Below are 19285 nucleotides of genomic sequence, written 5' to 3'. Positions count from 1 at the left end.
CCACTTGACCCCACCACGCTGACTGAAAATGGCAGCCAGCACAAATGTTCAAGTGGAGAAAGACGGCAACAGCATTCGAGAAATATTTAATAGCATGAATTACGGTCCGGCTCCGGAGGCTGATAATGTTGCACAAGTAAGCTGTGTGACGAACGTTAACATGTGGCGTAAAATGTCACAAATGAAACAAAATGATTTGGGTAGATGTTTGTTCAAGAACGATACGCTGCTATCTGGTAGATGTGTGTTCCCTCTCAGCTGTAACGGAAACTTAGCTGTAGCCGTGAAGCATGTTGTCACATGTGGCTATTTCAACTCCTCTCTTTACACTGGGCTGGCAGAGTGTCCAAATGATCTAATGTTTAATAATGATGCAGTCTCCACTGTCTCCAGTGTGGTCCACGTTGTTTGTAACTTGTTCGCAAACTGTCAGTGCCCACTGACACTGTGCATCAGCGTGCATTCTTGTTGATATGTAGCCCCAGATGGGTACTTCATCTCCTCTCTTTATACTGGGCTGGCGGAGTATCGTAGCCACGGAGGCAACAAATGATAAACCATATACCGACTCACGCCATGTCCGATAAGTCCTTTCTAAACAATGGCTAAAGTGCAAAACTGGTGTACCTGGGATGTTGTGCGTGCGAGTAAGCTGAGAGGTAAGAGCTAAAGTTTACACCAGTTTTGTTTAGAAAGGGCTTATCGGACATGACATCAATCGTTGTATGGTTTGCCATTGGTTGCCAATGTGACTATGATGCTCCGCCAGCCCAGTATAAAGAGAGGAGATGAAGTAGCCACCTGGGGCTAGTTGATAAGGTACGTGTAGTACAGCTACAGAGAGCTGTTTGGCTGGGGCTATTTTTATTTGTACACAAACATAGCCTCATAGAGCTAGGTAGTAAGGCTCAGGTACAAATACCATGTAACAGGTTTATTATAAAGTCACAGTTAATTTGTAAGATCGCCTTAATTTGCATCATATCATAAAAATATTATCAGTGAAATATTCTAAAGTATTTCATACCGTGTGAAACTCCAATTTAATAAATAAATAGATGAAAATGGATGTTGATAACAGGACATTTGTAGCTTTCTTTGCATTAGTAAGATGTGCCATAAATGAGTCAGTGCTTTGACCATCAACACTTTCGGTCTCCCAGCAACCTGCAGATGGTCATGTGTTTCCCTTCGTTTCCTCAACCACAATACCAGTCACTGTTGTATAAGTGAAATATTTTTGACTATGATGCAAAACACCAATCAAATAAATAAATAAATCAACACTTTTATCTGTAAAATAATCTGATGGATGGTGCATTTGTCTTTAGTTCCAAAACAGTGAGAAATCTCTGTCTTGACTCTTGTATTCCTGCATCTGTTCACCAGACATACATAAAGCCTTGAAAGGGGATGCATGATCTGGTACATGTACTGTACATTTGGCAGCCATATTGGAGTCCTGTGGCTATATCAGCAAGTATGTTAACAAGACTCCAATATGGCTGACCGGCTAATGTTCGGCTGGGCTGATGTCACACGGCAGCAGTGCTGGCCCTTTACTCTGGGCAATCCAGTTTCCTCTATCCGTTAACCTGATTGCCATCATATAAGTGAACACTTCATGAATGTATAGTGTTATAAACACCTACCAATCAATCAATAAAAAAAAAAGACAGTTACATATTACATATTGTTGCACATGTATAACTTACAAATATATTTGTCTATATATGCATCATTTTAAATTCTGTTGTAGGCTTGGCTGGATGATCATGGAAGAAGTTTTGGACATTTTATTGATGGCAAATGGGTGAAGCCAGATGGACGAAAAATATACGAGACAAAAAACCCTGCAACAGGTTGGATATACTTTGATCACATTTAGTACGGTTTAGTGGGTGGCTCAGTTGGTTAACAAACTAGCGCAGCATAATGACCCAGGAGCCTTTCACCAGTGCGGTCGCTATGAGTTCAAGTCCAGCTTATGCTGGCTTCCTATCTGGTCGTACATGGAAAGGTCTGTCTGCAACCTGCAGATGTTTTCCAGTTCTTGCATAGATGCTGGTTATTAATGGCATAAATTAAAGCAATGAATGTCAGTGCAGATTTCAAGATGTTTGAGGAGCCTCTCACCAAATGCAGTTGCTGTGAGTCAAGTCCATTTTGCGCCGAGAAGTTATGGAAGCAACCTGTGGATGGCGATTGGTTTCCCCAGGGCTCTGCCCATTTTTCTCCCACCGTAAAGCTGGCTGCCATTCAACAAGTGAAATATTCTTGAGTACACCAGGAAACCCTGATCGAATAAATAAATGAATTCAAACAATAAATGTGAATCATATTATTGACAGTAATTTCTTCTGTAAGTGAGTTCTGTAATACAGTCATTCTATAATTGGAAAAAAAAGATGAAATGTGCAGGAATTAAATGAGAATTGATATTGGAAATAACCCTTACGAACATTTGTTTACAGGTGAGGTCTTAACATCCACAATTCAGGGAGAAGATGAAGATGTGGAGTTAGCAGTGAAGTCTGCAAGGAATGCTTACGAGAGCTGGAGTAAAACCCCTCCTCATGTCCGAGCTAGACATCTGTACAGGTAATGACACTGGACCATTTATCAATTTGTGTATAAACGTAGGAAAAGTGAGCATTTTATTTTGTAGGCCTTGATATCATTATGTTGGAAAGAGTTTTAAAAATGTGAGTGTTTTTGTTACATTTTTTAATAATCTTCTTCTTAGAAATAATTCTGATCTATTGCCTACACTCTCATGTCCCGTGCAGCATGCCCATTGATACCCACTGCACCTCTACAAGCGTTTATAATTGGGTTTATGGATGGACGAATCTTGGCAACTACCACACCTTGTGGTGGTGATTCGTACTGACGTCCTAATTTAAGGCTGCGTCTGATTCAGCCCACAGAAAGAAAAAGGAGAAATTAAAATTAGACTCCAAAAATGTCTTGATTTGGGTCCATATTATATTGACATGTCATTTTACTTCATAATTATTTCCTGTGCTTGTCAGTATTGCTCGTCACCTGCAAAAGCACCAGCGACTCGTTAGTGTTGTGGAATGTATCGACAACGGGAAAACTATCCGGGAAACGCGAGACTGTGATATACCCACGGTCATCCGCCATTTTTACCATCATGCTGGCTGGGCACAACTGGCTGACACAGAAATGAAGGGATGGAAATCGCTTGGTATTTATTTATTTATTACAAAGTAATTAATACCTGTACCTGTAATATATTAGTATTCCTAAACAGCAGCAGCATTTGTCTGTAATAATATAAATTTAATATTTATGTTTCAGATGTTTTCGCATTACAAAAAAAATAGATTTCCAATATAGTCAGCTGAATAATTGAATAAAGCATTTGATACGAATTGGAAATTAAACTTTTCAAAGTTATCAAATTGACTTAGTTTTGTCAGGCTTTGTTATTACTGTAGTTCTTCAACCATTTCGCATGTTTGTAACGTGTTAATTGAAACATATTTGGAAAGCATTATGGTGTGTAAACTACTGAACTTATACTTTTTGTGAAGCGCTGAAAGTGATCAATCCTACTAATGTAATTTTGTCTCCAAAATCTAGTTACATAAAATGTGCATCAATTGCACCGAAAGTTGCTCTTTCATATGTGAAAAGGTTGAGGAATTAGCATATTCCTATTTCAGAAGATGAAGTTTCAGTAGAATCAAATGGCTTTTTAAGACTTGCTAACTAAACTTACTTTCAATCGAAATTATTGAATACTTCATGGTTAATGTTGTGAAATAAACTTGCTGTGAACCTAAGTTAGTTTACCTGACCAAAAGCACTTAATGTTGCAGTTGAACATGATTCATCACATGGCTTGAATAATGTTGTCATCTTTGCTGTAGGTGTTGTTGGTGCCATAGTACCATGGAACTTTCCCCTCATGCTGTTAACATGGAAGATCTGCCCTGCCTTAGCCATGGGAAACACTGTCGTACTAAAACCAGCAACATACACTCGCCTCTCTGCCCTCTTATTGGCTGAGATCTGTGCGGAGGCGGGGCTTCCAGCAGGAGTCTTCAACGTTGTCACTGGCAATGGGAAATTTGGTAGTAGCTTGGCCACACATCCTGACGTGGACAAGGTAGCTTTTACTGGGTCAACAGAGGTAAGAGAACAATATACGATATGTCATCGTAAGTTTAGCATTTTTAAAGTGACAAATTTTGCTTGATGCTGATTGACGCCTCCATCTTATAGGCCCATTTAAGATTTTTTGAAGTTTGATCACTTTCCTATCGGAAAACCTTAGGTATTGGCATATAAAGAATCATTTAGAGACCTTTCTGTTCTTCTCAAAGTGCAGTTTTTACATATGTGTACCAAACTTTTGTTGAAATACCTTGCATATTATAGTACATAGCCTGCTGTGCCATTATTATCAGGGAATACAAGGGTATATATATGTATATTGAATTTCCAATACTGAAATAACTATCTCGAGAAGAGTATTTCGGAAATTCAGTATGGTGTTCTCTCTATAATAGTTTAGAACCAACATTTGACAAAAGAAAATGATTTGAGGCCATTTGACCCTGAAGAGTAAGATATGCGTATTTTGTGATTTCTGACATGTTTACAAGGCTCACTAGTTCAAAGCAAACTCTGTTGGTTAAGTCGACAGCAAATTGGACTAACACAGCTAAGACAGTGATACAGCTGAGACAGTAATATAGCTGAGACAGTGATATAGCTGAGACAGTGATATAGCTGAGACAGTGATACAGCTGAGACAGTGATACAGCTGAGACAGTGATATAGCTAAGGCAGGGATATAGCTGAGACAGTGATATAGCTAAGACAGAGATATAGCTGAGACAGCGATATAGCTAAGACAGCGATATAGCTGAGACAGCGATGTAGTTAAGACAGTGATATAGCTGAGACAGTGATATAGCTAAGGCAGCGATATAGCTGAGGCAGCGATATGGCTGAGGCAGCCATATGGCTGACACAGCGATACGGCTGAGGCAGCGATACGGCTGAGGCAGCGATATGGCTGAGGCAGCGATACGGCTGAGACAGCGATATAGTGGAGGCAGCGATATAGCTCAGGCAGCGATACGGCTGAGGCAGCGATATGGCTGAGGCAGCGATACGGCTGAGGCAGCGATACGGCTGAGGTAGCAATATGGCTGAAACAGCGATACGGCTGAGGCAGCGATATGGCTGAGGCAGCGATATGGCTGAAACAGCGATACGGCTGAGGCAGCGATACGGCTGAGGCAGCGATACGGCTGAGGCAGCGATATGGCTGAGACAGCGATATGGCTGAGACAGCGATACGGCTGAGACAGCGATATGGCTGAGGCAGGGATATAGCTAAGACAGCAATATAGCTAAGACAGCAATATAGCTAAGACAGCGATATAGCTAAGGTAGTGGTATAGCTAAGACAGTTATATAGCTAAGACAGTCTTTGATATCATGTAAAACACCCCATACTCACTAACATGTGAAATTTCAAATAATTTTGAGAATTTTAAACAAATTATTCAGCAGACATTTCTCTGGACCCAGCTTGATGTGTTGTTTCTTTATATTGAAATAGCAAAGTAAAATGGTTTGATATATTGGAATTGGTTGGAAACGAAAGGTTTCCAAAAAGACACCAAGCAGTTCGAGCCACCTGTATTTTCCTGGAAGATTCCATTAATGTTAGTCATTATGTTTTATTGTTGGGCCTTTGCTGGTTGAATGGTCTAATGCTTTCTTTATTCCCTGACCAATGAGCATGAATGTTTGGAGTAAGATTTGTGAGGTACCAGGTAAAGGGAGGTAAAAAATGCAAACATTCAGACAAATATATTCTTAGTTAATTTATGAAAGTGAAAAAGAAAAATGTTATTTGATTATTGCAGTAGATCACTCAACAAATCTATTAACTAAATGGCCATTGTACTGCTCCTTCTGGTCTGCAACTGATATATAATAATTATATTAGTCCGAGCTCTGGTATAAAAGATATAATCTAACTGTTACCCGTTTGCTGCAGGTAGGGAAGCTCCTCAGACAGGCCACAGCAGGGAGTGGGAAGAAGTTATCCCTGGAGTTGGGGGGCAAATCTCCAGTCATAGTTTTTGAGTCAGCTGATTTGGACAGTACCGTGGAGGGGGTGGTGGATGCGATCTGGTTTAACCAAGGTCAGGTAAGGATTGAGCGGGTGGGGTGGAGGTGAATGCAGTCAGCATCAACGAGGGTCAGGTAGGCATTGAGGGGATGGTGTGTTGGGTGGAGGTGGTAATGCAATCAGCTTCAACGAGGGTCAGGTAGGCATTGAGGAGGGGGAGGTAGGTGGAGGTGGAGGTGGTGAATGCAATCAGCTTCAACCAGGGTCAGGCAGGCATTAAGGAAAGGGGAGAGTTTGAAGGTGGTAATGCAATCAGCTTCAACAAGGGTCAGGTAGGCATTGAGGAAAAGGGAGGAGGTGGAAGTGGTGAATGCAATCAGCTTCAACGAGGGTCAGGTAGGCATTGGTGGGGGGAGGTGGAGGTGGTGAATGCAATCAGCTTCAACGAGGGTCAGGTAGGCATTGAGGAAAGGGGAGGAAGTGGAGGTGGTGAATGCAATCAGCTTCAACGAGGGTCAGGTGGGCATTGAGGAGGTGGGGGGGAGGTGGAGGTGGTAAATGCAATCAGCTTCAACGAGGGTCAGGTAGGCATTGAGGAGGTGGGGGGGAGGTGGTGAATGCAATCAGCTTCAACCAGGGTCAGGTAGGCATTGATGAAGGGGGGTGGGGGTTTGGAGGCGGTGAATGCGATCTGCTTCAACCAGGGTCAGGTCAGCATTGAGGAGGGGGTGTGGGGGGGGGGGGGGGGGGTGGAGGGGGTGAATGCAATCAGCTTCAACGAGGGTCAGGTCGGCATTGGGGAGGTGGGGGGGAGGGAGGTTGAGGTGGAGGTGGTGAATGTAATCAGCTTCAACCAGGGTCATCGAGGCAGTGGGCCATACAAATAACATTTAGTTTGCTAAATCAGATCAGTGTTATGTGAAAGCTGAGCCTTGATCAAACTGACCACTCACAAATGTTACATTTGTCTAAACTACTTTTGCCTGAATGGAATAAAAATTGAGTTTTCAGAGTGTAGCAGTATAGTTGTATTGAAGTAAATATGAAAATTTTTCGTTAAAAGCTGCTGCAAGCAGACAAAAAAGAAAAAGAAATTAAAACGGGGTTTTTTTTCTGTTTTTTTTTTTTTGTTTTTTTTTTTCTGATTTTCATGATTTTGTTTTATAAACAACAACATCAACAGAAGAAAACAGGCAGTAAGATAACCTTCTTGACTCTCGTAAAGATTGTACCCAAATCGTAATGGGCTCTTCAATAATTGTTATCAAACAATTTTTAGGTTTGCAGTGCTGGATCAAAACTTCTAGTCCAAGAACCTATTTACGACAAACTACTGGATAAACTCAAAGAGAGGCTGACTCATTTTCGTGTGGGAAACAGTTTGGATAAGACTATGGACATGGGTGCCATCGTGGATCAATCACAGAGGAGCTCCATCGAGGAGTACGTCAGTCATGCAAAGTCAGACGGGGCCGAGGTGTGCAAATTATGTGCTAAATTACGTACCATTCTTTCTAATTATCTGAAGTCAGTCAGTGGCTTTGTACTGTATGTAATTTTCTTACTCGATCGAGACCTTGAAAATTCTATTTTCTCCATTTGTGAAAGCCTTTATGTCACACAGAAATATCTTTGCTATTTCTAACATCGTGTGCCTGGAAGAGAATGTGTCCAAGTGGTGTACTCTTTTGTTCTTCTCTGTATTAAATGTGTCATTATTTCTGTAAAAGGTGTGTAAAAGTTGCAGTTCAAACTCGCTAAAGTTTAATTAACAGCGGAGAATTTGTGCAGTTTTTATTGGTTGAAATCTGTTCACATTTTTTGACTTTATTTAACTGATGTGTACAGGTAATAGACGTGCATGATGTTTGTCAGGCACATGGGAAGTCACGTAGTTGTGTTGACACGATGTCAATGTGTGTGGTTTTGTGTGGACAAAATTTCTTGTTTATCGGATGCCATGATGTTTGTCAACTTTGTGTGGAGGGGATCGAGATACTTCAGGTTTGTCATAACTCTTAAAACACCAACTTGATCCAGACTGGTTTGGTTGCAGGTTTACCAAGCTACTGCGTGTATCCCCGTGGGTAAAGGTTGTTATTATCCCCCAACAATCATCTCCAGGGTGCAGACCGTGTCCAGGGTGGTGGTAGAAGAGGTAATCTCACAAACAGAGTACCTATACAATGTATATCTAGCAACAGAAAAAAAATGAAAGATTCATTGCATGGTTTGTACAGGGCCTTGAAAAACTTGAAAAACCTGAAATTTATACTTTTCCAAACCGAATTGAAATGCCTGGAAAATCAGGGTTTTGTTTTTGTTAAACCAGGAAAAGTTTTGAAATTGAGACTACGGAATCAAGATGAGCTAGTGTGTATAGTATGTATGTGCAGACATTCTGTGAATTACAGTCATTTGACATTCCTTCAAGCATGTATAACTTTACAATATATATACATTATAAGTACCCTGTAAAATGTGAATTTTTTTGGCCTGAAAAAGTTGAAAATATTGAACTCTTTGAAGTGTACGAACCATGTGATTATGGCTTAACTCCTATTTGTGCAATAGAACTGTTCTGTGATGTAAAAATTGTAAACTTGACATTTTAATATGTATGTGTGTATGCTTGGGGTTTAGTGTCATATTTAACAATTTTTAACCAATCCTGTTTCCTTGCCCTAACCTCTCAGTGCTGAGCGCCAAGCAATGCAGCAACATGTACCATTTTTAAAATCTTCCGTATGACCTGACCAGGTTTGATCCAGGGTCTCCCGACTTTGAGGCGGACGCCCTACCATTACGCCAGAAAATCACTTGGCATTTTGGTTTAACACTGTAACACCTTTCCCTTCTATAGAGGAAAGCATCTGTTTGTCTTTCTGCCTGCCTGTGTGTCCGTCCGTCCGTCCTTTGATTTTCTTCACAACTGATCGTTCATCCGACTGACTGCACTCTTTGGTGGGTGTACAGTGTATTGTCAGGCCGTTATTTTCATAATTCTTTACCAGAATCAAAGTGATTCCGGTAGGTTAGCTTTGGGGAAATCCACCAGAATGTAGGTCAAATCTAGTGCATCAAAGTTTGCAATTTCTCCAGTTAAAAGTTTTAATACATGGTATATAAAACTGAACAGTTTGGGGGATTCTGGGTGATTTAAATATCACTGTATTTCATTATTTGTCAGTTAGTTTATGATAAATCTATAAGAATTTGATTGCAATGGAGAATAAAACAAACAGCTGGGGGCCTCATTTCAAAATCTTGACCTTTTCACAATTTATTTTGATCTCTGTTCCTCACCTGGTTTGAAAGTCATCATGGTGACCAACAATGCCCATTCAAAATAACAGGTAATAAAAATTGAACAAAATGTGCATTGGCAATGTTTATGGTCATGCGTCCACATGTCCAGAGAAGACATAGTTATGAACTGGAAATATGAGAACAATTGGTCATTTGGAAAATTATTTTTGTGACATTCTCAGGAAATCCAAGCAGATTCCCGTAATTTTGGTTTATGGGAGTCCTGGCGAGCCCTAATTGCTGAGGAGCCAGAAATCGCAGTGAAGGGTTTTTACATATACAAATTAGATATGACAACATCACAAACTGACAGTGCACTAGCAAGTTAAGTGTGTATAGTTTTAGAAATTAAGGCATTTGGAAGGTTCTCTCGCGTGAAAAATTGTACTAAATTTGACTGCATTTTATTTTTCAACTTATAATCAATTGTATCATACATGTATATTATTTTTATTTAGATATTCGGACCAGTACTTGTTGTCCTGCCATTTCGCACAGCTAAAGAGGCAATTAGCATAGCCAATAATTCAATGTACGGACTGGCTGGTAGCGTTTGGACAGAGAACATCAGCTTAGCCATGGAGGTGGCCATCAGTGTCAAGGCTGGCACGATCTGGATCAACTCTCACAATCTGTTTGACGCAGCAAGCGGGTTTGGCGGGTACAGACAGAGCGGTTATGGTAGAGATGGCGGAAAAGAGGTGACTCCTTCATCGCACTTCAAATTTATGATGCATATTTAATTACTCATATATAATATTGTGCTATCGTTAAACCTTTTTTTTTTTACAGTTTTTGAAAGGATTGAAAAATGATGATGTGAAAAGTAAAATGAAACAGCCTCGCAAGGTTTATGTTAATATTGAAAAATATTTCAATATTAATTTTCCAATATTTTTCAGTACATTGAAAGGCATCTTCTAGACGTCAATTCTAGAGTGCACAACTGACATGGGAGGGATGGGAATGGGCGGGGGTGGGGGTGGGGAAGGGGGCTGTGTGGCCCTCAGTGGCGGAGGTGGATAGCGTGATGCAATGACCCAGGAGCCTTCACCAATGCAGCCACTGTGAGTTCAGCACATGCTGGCTTCCTCTTCGGCCGAATATGGGAAGGTCTGAGAACAATCTGCGAATGGTTGTGGGTTTCCTGCCTACTTTCATCTCACCATATTGCTGTCCGCAGTGGTTTAAGTGAAATATACCTTAATATGGCGTAAAACATCAATCAAATAAATAAATAAATCAAAACTTTGTGCATAGAGTCAAATGGCAAATGTTTGTGTTTAAGCCGAGATGCATTTATCTCATTGGTATGATTCTAGAGTATGTCTTCTAGTCCAAAAACAGTATAAGTTTTATGTGACATGTAGCATTTAATATAATCAACTGATGTATATAGCTGCTCTGTTATAACTTCATATACCCTAAATGACAGGAACTTTTTTTGGAACATGGGATGATATTGTGCTGGAAAATTGTAAATTTCAGGTCCAAAAAAAAAAAATAGTTTGTGACATTTATTTGGTACTAAATATTTACTTTTATTGGCAAAATTTTAAGTCATTTAGGGTATATATATCCAGTTACCAGTGATGTTGTAAAATCAATTTTTTTAACATTAAATTAGCAGATGTAAATGTGCCACACTTTTTTTCTTCAGATATATACTTGTACTTCCTATATCAGAAAACATAATGTCAGTATTTTGTCCTGGGTAGGGTTTGTTTGAGTATGTTCGGCCTAGCTGGGAGGAACGTCCCAGGCCTAAAGTAGGGGACGTCAACCTGAAAACGTTTGGGTCTACCTTACCAGCTCGCCCCAGTTTGGGAGAGAGCAAAGATGCCGACAGGATGATTGATGGAGTGAAGGCACCCAGGTGAGCCATGTGTTTTTTTTTTGTGTTTTTTTTCATATCAAAGCAAAAATCTGAAAATAGAAGCTGTTGTTTTGAGGCCATCCAGGGTTTTTTCTTTTCTTTTTTTTTTTTTTTTTCATTTTGTATCAACAAAAATCTAGAAGAAAATAATCTATTTTAAGGCCAGCCAGTTGACAGACTGGAACAGTATCTCAACCTATAAATGTCAGGATTAAAAAACTTTTAGTTGCATCTGAACTTGAGATGCTTTTGAGATTGTTTTCTAAATGGGGGAAAAAAAGAAAACACTGCAAAGCTTTGAGTTTATAACACTTTTTGTTTTCTTTTCTTTGACAGTGTTGACAGAACATACAAGTTTTACTACGGAGGCGCGCAGAAGCGTCCTGATGCCCAGTATGCCCGAGCAATCACCAGCCCAAAGGGGAAAGTGCTGGCCCACGTTGGAGAGGGTAACAGGAAGGATGTAAGGAATGCTGTGGAAGTGGCCCACAAAGCTGCCCCAGGGTAAGCATGGACATTCTTTCCTAATGCATAAATGATCAGGTGAGAGGCCACGCTAAGAATTAGGTGGAAACAGTTATAATTTATATTTAGTGGACACTAAAGCATCAAAAACAGAATAAAAACAAATGTGAAAATCCACATTTTTATTTTGTCTGATCTGGATATTTTATGTGATTTTCCTGTTTGTCAAGGTTTTCCGATCATGTAAATATGTCTTCAACCTATACAGATAGTCTACATTTTCCATGAATTAAATGATTTTTAAGTTTTAAAGTTGCAGGTCCAGTGAAATTGGTGTGACCTTGAGGCTGAGTTATCCGCCAAGACATCGGTTTGAAAGCAGAATGTTTTTGAGTTCGGATTAAATTTTAGAACCACAAGGGCATTCTCATGTAGATGAAATTGCAACCATGATCTGTTGTTTACAGATGTATGTGTATCGTCTTGAAAAGAATCACAAGCGAGAATAAGCCAGATTGCAGATTCCAGCCTGCTAGTATTCAGGCTCGAAATGGGTCATACATGGGACAAACAAAAGCATGTGTCAATTTATACCTCTGATTTTTGTAACGACCAATGTTTACACTGTAGGTCATTTCTATACTCAACAAAAATATATACCTATTTTTTAGGCAGTTTTATATTGTTTTCTCACAGTATTAAATAACATGTTAATTTAACAGATGGCAGCATGACAACAGAGTGGTGAGTTCACAGCACTCAGTGATCACTGACCCCTGTGTTTTCAAGCTGCCATAGCTCCTGGGTTATACCCCTAGCTTGTGAAAATCTGGTGAAAATTGAAGCTACAATTGATCATGAATACTTAACCAAATTGTTAACACTTTTTTTAATACTGAGAGAAAACAATATAAAATTGCTTCATGTGTTTATATTTTTGTTGAGTGTAATTGTATTTTATGCAGATTTGAAGTGGAAGTTTTTTGATATGAAACTAGTCTTGAATCCATATTAAGTTTCAGTTTCACAAAGATTGGTATAAAATACGTGAAATTTCCTGAATATGGGAACTTGAAATTTGAAAGTCAGGTTATTAAGATGGCTTCCTCTTGTGTATGATGTCATAATTTTAAGGCATTCACGGGCTAATCAGCATATTTTTAGTTGGATGGGTATATACAAAGTTGAAAATCAAAGACCAGTTAAAGATGACTTTAATTTACTAAGTTGCGTTAAATATTGACTGAACTAAATACTGTGTTTTAGGTAATAAAAGTATAAGTTATTGTACATACCCACCCATGTTCACCTATTCACCTTAAAGGGCAGTAAAGAGATAAAGTCACATTACCATAAGATTATGATGGCATAATGTTGGATCTTGTAACCAACGTTTTGTATCGGCCGTCCCACAGTGAAGAAATCTGGGTTGTGCCATCTCGTTTATATGCGTAAGGCTGATTTTTGATGTTTGTTTTGTTGACAGGAGGTCTGGGTTTAATCCTAAGACTGGACAGCTAAAAAAAATACTAATTATTAATTAATTACTGATTATCATCTTGTGGGACTCAGTATATAAAAAGAGATGGGGTAAAACAATATGCTGGTTGGCAAGGTGTTAAGTATCATGTTGCTATCAGGGTTTAATTTCCCCCTTTTTCCCACAGCTGGGGTAAACGGGCAGCTCACAACCGAGCTCAGATTGTTTATTACCTGGCTGAGAACCTGGAAGCCCGTCGTGACGAATTTGGGACACGTCTCTCGGAAATGACGGGAAAGGAAAAGGCGGAAGGTTTGAAGGAGGTAGACCTGGCCATTCAGAGGCTGTTTTACTGGGGAGCGTACTGCGACAAATATGGAGGATCTGTGCAGGTATATCTGTTAACATTGACGCTGTCACTTCTAGCTGCTTCCTTTGTATGCATGTACATATATAGCAGTTTGCTTATGTTTATCTGACTTCCCTCCAAGACCTTAAACAACATTTCATCTCCATTTTGACAAATTTGACCTTTGTACTTACCCTAATTCTTCAACCTTTTCCTCTGCAGGCGATATTTTGAAACACAGCTCTTCTGAGAGAACTGTGGGATGTTGAGAAATAATTTGCACAGTTTTACAAAGCTTGTGTCTTTAGTGACTCAAACAAATCATTTTTTCTTTCATTTTCATAATAAATGTATGCTTAAATTCCACTGGGAAAAGTGCTTTAGAGGTTGAAAATGTTGAAGATTTACATTTTAAGATTTCTTATAAATATATGTGAAGTTCCAGCTCATACTGTTGTGTCATCCAATATTGGACTTCTTGTCAGAGTATGTGTTACCCAAAATGTAGAAGAAAAAAATTTGTGTCCCATTCTAAATATGCAAGATTTATGCATGGATCAAAGTGTTTTTCAGACTTTATCTTAGGGGTGACGATTTGAATCTGCTTACTAAAGTTATACTTAAATAGACAATAATTGTAGCTATTCTTCCACAAAAACCAATGTCCAATCAAATTCAAGGAAATCGTTAAATATACCGAAGCTTATGTCGCTGTGATTTCAAATCCAGCTCATGCTGGCTTCCTCGCCCACCGTAAGTGGAAAGTCTGCAGCAACCTGCAGATGGTTGTGGGTTTCCCCCAGGCTCAGCCCGGTTTCCTCCCACTATAATGCTGGCCGCTGTCTTATAAGTGAAATATTCTTGAGTACGGCGTAAAACACCAATCAAATAAATAAATAAATACAAAAACGTATGGAGAGATTCATCTGGTTTTTGAACTTGATATAAGGTTAAATAAAATGAACCTGAACACAAAATGATATGAAAAGTGGACTATATTCGGAGCAATTATTGCACAAAAAGAGTAAAGCATGACAAACCAAAATTAGTATCCCTTTCTCTGCAGTTCTCTTGAAACCCTCCAATTAAATGAATTTGAACATAAATTTTAAAAATGTTGGATTAATAACTGACTTAAAGACTTGGTCAACTTAAGTCTTCATATGTTTAATTTCCATGTATATGTTGAGGTATCTAATTTTTCCCAGGAAACCACTTTATATGGGGCCACTGTGAAGATCCATGAGCCCGTGGGTGTGATTGGAATTGCCTGCCCTGATGACTTCCCCTTATTGGGCTTCGTGTCCCTGTTTGCACCTGCTGTAATCCGGGGCAACTGCGTGGTGATCGTACCTAGCGAGAAGCACCCTCTGTCAGCCCTCGATTTCTATCAGGTAATCAGATGATATTAGTGTTCTTGTGTGCATAGTACACAGTGAAGCATTTATTGTCCATTGTTGGGCAGCTTCTACACAATGCTGAACAGTACAGTGTTGATTTCTACCTTTAAACCAGCACAGCAGCCACATTCAACCAAACAGTTCTACATGCATTCAACTGCAATACAGTCATAACAGTACTGTGTAGGAACTATTCTGTATCCGTCTTCATGAAATCAAGTTAGACACTACATACAGTATATCGCTACACTTTTATGTCACTCTGGTTTCTGCCTAGATCCAACAGTTAGGCAGAATTATTTTTCTGCAAGTAGAAACTGTACAGTACTGTGAACTTCACACTGCATTTTCCACAAAGTACATAGTAGAAACTTACAGTACCCCGCACTTCACACTGCATTTTCCACAAAGTACAGAGTAGGAACTGTACAGTGCTGTGCATATTTCACAAAACACATAGAAGGAACTGTGCAGCACTGTTCAGTTTAAGCATAGGAACTGTGCAATACCATGTAGCACTGTTCAGTTTTCACGAAGTGGAGCGTAGGAACTGTACAATACCATGCACTGTTTATGGAGATCTTTGCCCTTAAAATATGTCCTTCATTTCTTTCCACTGACAGAGTCCGTGTAAATGCAAAATCAGGTCTTTCTGAGTTTGTCCACAATGAAACTTGGATTTCCTTTGTGACTTTTTTTTTCCTGTGTTGTAGGTCTTTGACACGTCAGATGTTCCAGGAGGTGTAGTCAACATCATCACAGGGGACCGAGATCACCTAACCAAATACCTGACGGAACACCAGGACGTGCAGGCCATGTGGTACTTTGGGTCAGCTGAGGGGTCACACTTTGTGGAGTACACGTCCGCAGAGAATGTTAAACGGACTTGGGTTAACTATGGTCTGTCTCGCGATTGGTCAGACAGTGAGCAAGGTCAAGGGGAGGAGTTTCTCTATCATTCCACACAGGTCAAAAATATCTGGATCCCGATGGGGGACATTTTTGCCAACTGAACACATTATTCAAGGCTGAATTTTTTATTTTCATTTTTTTTGTGTCCATTGACAGTGATGGTGCTCTGCTACATGATTGATTGTTTTACAAGTAGAATTTCTCAACAATTTACTGCCAGAATCAAACACATTGAACAGAAGTATTGTTTTAATAGGGCTTTGCAGTGAGGCGCACTGGGATGTGACTGAAATAATGCAAAAACCAATTTTAAACCAAAACTTTTGAAAAAAGTACAAGGACAACACAGTGTCACAAAGCCATATTTGACATAAAATACCATAACCCAGAATTTGAAACATTATTTAATGGTCAGATATTAAATCAGAGGGCTGCCAGATTTTCTGAAATGTACAAATTATATTCAAATTCCTACTTTCACATCTGAATACTTGTATTCTGGACTATGTATGCTTAGCAAGTAAGGTTAGGGAGAGTGCTCAGATAAGTTGACATGCACAGTATAGCTAGTTATGTACATGTAGGTTTCTTATTTAACATTTTGCTTATTGGTCAGGGCTTTTGTCAGGTGTTCCCTACCTGCATGTCTTAGATTTCTATCATAACTGCTAATGCAGGTAACGAAGGAAAAAGTGCACTTACCTCACAAAATAACACTTAAAACTGTGAAAATATGCATATTCTCAACAAAGTGCCTTGTTACAGTTATACTAATTGTCTGTACACACCAAGAAAAATTTCAGGGATGGACTGGTCTCGTTTTCTCTTTGTTTTTTTTTTTTTGAAAAAGTAGTAATTTTACTTGTGACGAGTTTATTGAATTGTTTTTGCATAAGTGTTTGTTTTTGAATCATCAGTATTAAATCCGTTTTAAATGTTTTGTCAGTAATTTACAAAATGGATTCTACATCATTTGATCTGAGGTAAAAAGAATAAAAAGTGATGTACACCTTTATTCCAGGTCATTATAGTACATATATAATCAAGTTATAGTATATTGTGTCTTACAGGTAGCGGAATTCTGTGGCTAAACATAATATAAAAAACCCAGAAAGGTGTGGCTTTTATATTGAAAAGGAATCAGTTTTTTACCAGTTCAGAGCAGGTATATATACATGTATGTTGTACATATATTCCTGCCACAAAATAATGTTTTACTTGAATGACTTTCGTTTTATTCCTTGATCATATTTTGACTACAAGTGTAGTGGTATTGTTACTTTTATGTATTCTGTATAAATACATACTTTTCCATGTACCCCCCCCACCTCCCCCAACCCCACCACCACCACCCCTACTCACATGTATTTTACAACTGCCTGATATTACATGAAATAATTTACAGCAATCAGTGGATATGAGAAATATACTTAACAGATATTGGATCAGAATTTAAATGTAAAAAATCATGATTGTTAAAGAAATGCTAAAAATTTGCTACTAATCCTGTTATTTTGCTGAGAAAAGTTGATATGCCATGCATATAAATGTAATTGTTCATTGATGAATAAACGAAATAATTTAATTAATAATGTTGCGCTTGGGATCATGATCTATATTTAGTTATCGATTTTTGTTTATTCTATACATGTACTTCACCTTTATGCCAGGTTTATGGGTTACATAACTGTTTAGTGCATGGAGGAAACCATCAAACCAGCTATCTAACAAACCTCCTACAGCCTACTCTGCTTCACCATCTATATTTATGGATGGAGGAAACTGGGGAGTGTACAGAAGAAAAAATCGAATCTCACCGTCTATCTGACAAACCTCCTGCAGCCCACTTGGCTTCACCATCTATATTTATGGATGGAGGAAACTGCGGAGCGTATAGACGAAACCATCAAATCTCACCATTTATCTGACACACCTACAGCCAACTCTGCTTGAGGAAGCCGGGGAGTGTACAGAGGAAACCATCAAATTTCACCATCTATCTGACACACCTACAGCCAACTCTGCTTCACCATCTATATTTATGGATGGAGGAAGCCGGGGAGTGTACAGAGGAAACCATCAAATTTCACCATCTATCTGACACACCTACAGCCAACTCTGCTTCACCATCTATATTTATGGATGGAGGAACCTGGGGAGTGTCCAGAAGAAACCATCAAATCTCACCATCTATCTGACACACCTACAGCCAACTCTGCTTCATCTATATTTATGGATGGAGGAAACTGGGGAGTGTACAGAGGAACCATCAAATCTCACCATCTATCTGACACACCTCCCACAGCCCACTCTGCTTCTATATTTCTGAAGGGAGGAAACTGGGGAGTGTACAGAGGCCAACCATCAAATCTCACCAAGGGCCAATTCCGCAGACATTTCTCACTTACGTCAAAATTGAAACACGATCTCTTATTTTGGGGTTTTATAAATTAAAAGCTTGTACCTCTTGTCAATTTTATCTTCAGACAAAATTTCAACTTTCAGTACCAAAAACTAAGCATTGAGTTTTTAAATTTTGACAAAGTAAAATACCTCTAAAAATCGAAGTAGGCATCACTAAATACACCAATTAAATTATTCATAAATATACTTTCATATATTTTTTTCGATTTTTGTTAAATGAGTTAAAGGCGTTCAAAACATCTGAATTCTAAGGTGAGCTTTATGGACCATAAAATCAGAGTTTAGGAACTCTTGACGTCACAGGAAGTTTTTCCAACCCTAATGACCAGCCTCAAAAGCTTGGTAGAGTGTCTACTTTGGAGATACTGACCCATATCAGTATAATGGCTAGGGCGGGGCAGCTTACTTGCCTTTAGTAAGTCGTCTCGGTGAAGATACTAGATAAAAGAGTGGTGGAAATCTGTCCTGCAACAAGGAGGCACATTATATGCACTCTAAGGTCTTCTTCGTTGTCATATGACTGAGAAATTGTTAAGTACAACATTAAACCCCAACCCTCATCACGTGCTGTGACATCAGAGTTCCTAGATACTGTCCATATGGCTCATAAAGCCCAACCCTCATCACGTGATGTGACATCAGAGTTCCTAGATACCGTCCATATGGCTCATAAAGCCCAACCCTCATCACGTGATGTGACATCAGAGTTCCTAGATACCGTCCATATGGCTCATAAAGCCCAACCCTCATCATGTGATGTGACATCAGAGTTCCTAGATACCGTCATATGGCTCATAAAGCCCAACCCTCATCACGTGATGTGACATCAGAGTTCCTAGATACCGTCCATATGCCTCATAAAGCCCAACCCTCATCACGTGATGTGACATCAGAGTTCCTAGATACCGTCCATATGGCTCATAAAGCCCAACCCTCATCATGT

At 39.3% G+C, this 19285-nt stretch overlaps 1 protein-coding gene across 1 annotated transcript; it reads left to right on the top strand.

Annotated features, from left to right (window-relative positions):
* Positions 1-28: 28 nt before the first annotated feature.
* Positions 29-16054, top strand: LOC135480252 (aldehyde dehydrogenase family 16 member A1-like). The gene is made up of 14 exons (XM_064760041.1): positions 29-136; positions 1760-1862; positions 2475-2601; positions 3036-3214; positions 3903-4165; positions 6053-6205; positions 7407-7604; positions 8184-8285; positions 9895-10137; positions 11155-11312; positions 11649-11816; positions 13445-13649; positions 14815-15000; positions 15720-16054. Exons 1-14 carry the CDS (start codon positions 29-31, stop codon positions 16017-16019), a joined length of 2493 nt encoding a protein of 830 aa, XP_064616111.1. The 3' UTR covers positions 16020-16054.
* The last annotated feature ends 3231 nt before the right edge of the window (positions 16055-19285 follow it).

This window comes from Liolophura sinensis, chromosome 1, assembly GCF_032854445.1.
Source record: "Liolophura sinensis isolate JHLJ2023 chromosome 1, CUHK_Ljap_v2, whole genome shotgun sequence".
Lineage (NCBI taxonomy): Eukaryota > Metazoa > Mollusca > Polyplacophora > Chitonida > Chitonidae > Liolophura > Liolophura sinensis.
The sequence above is the reverse complement of the archived record's forward strand: the minus strand, read 5'-3'. Positions and strand labels throughout refer to the sequence as shown.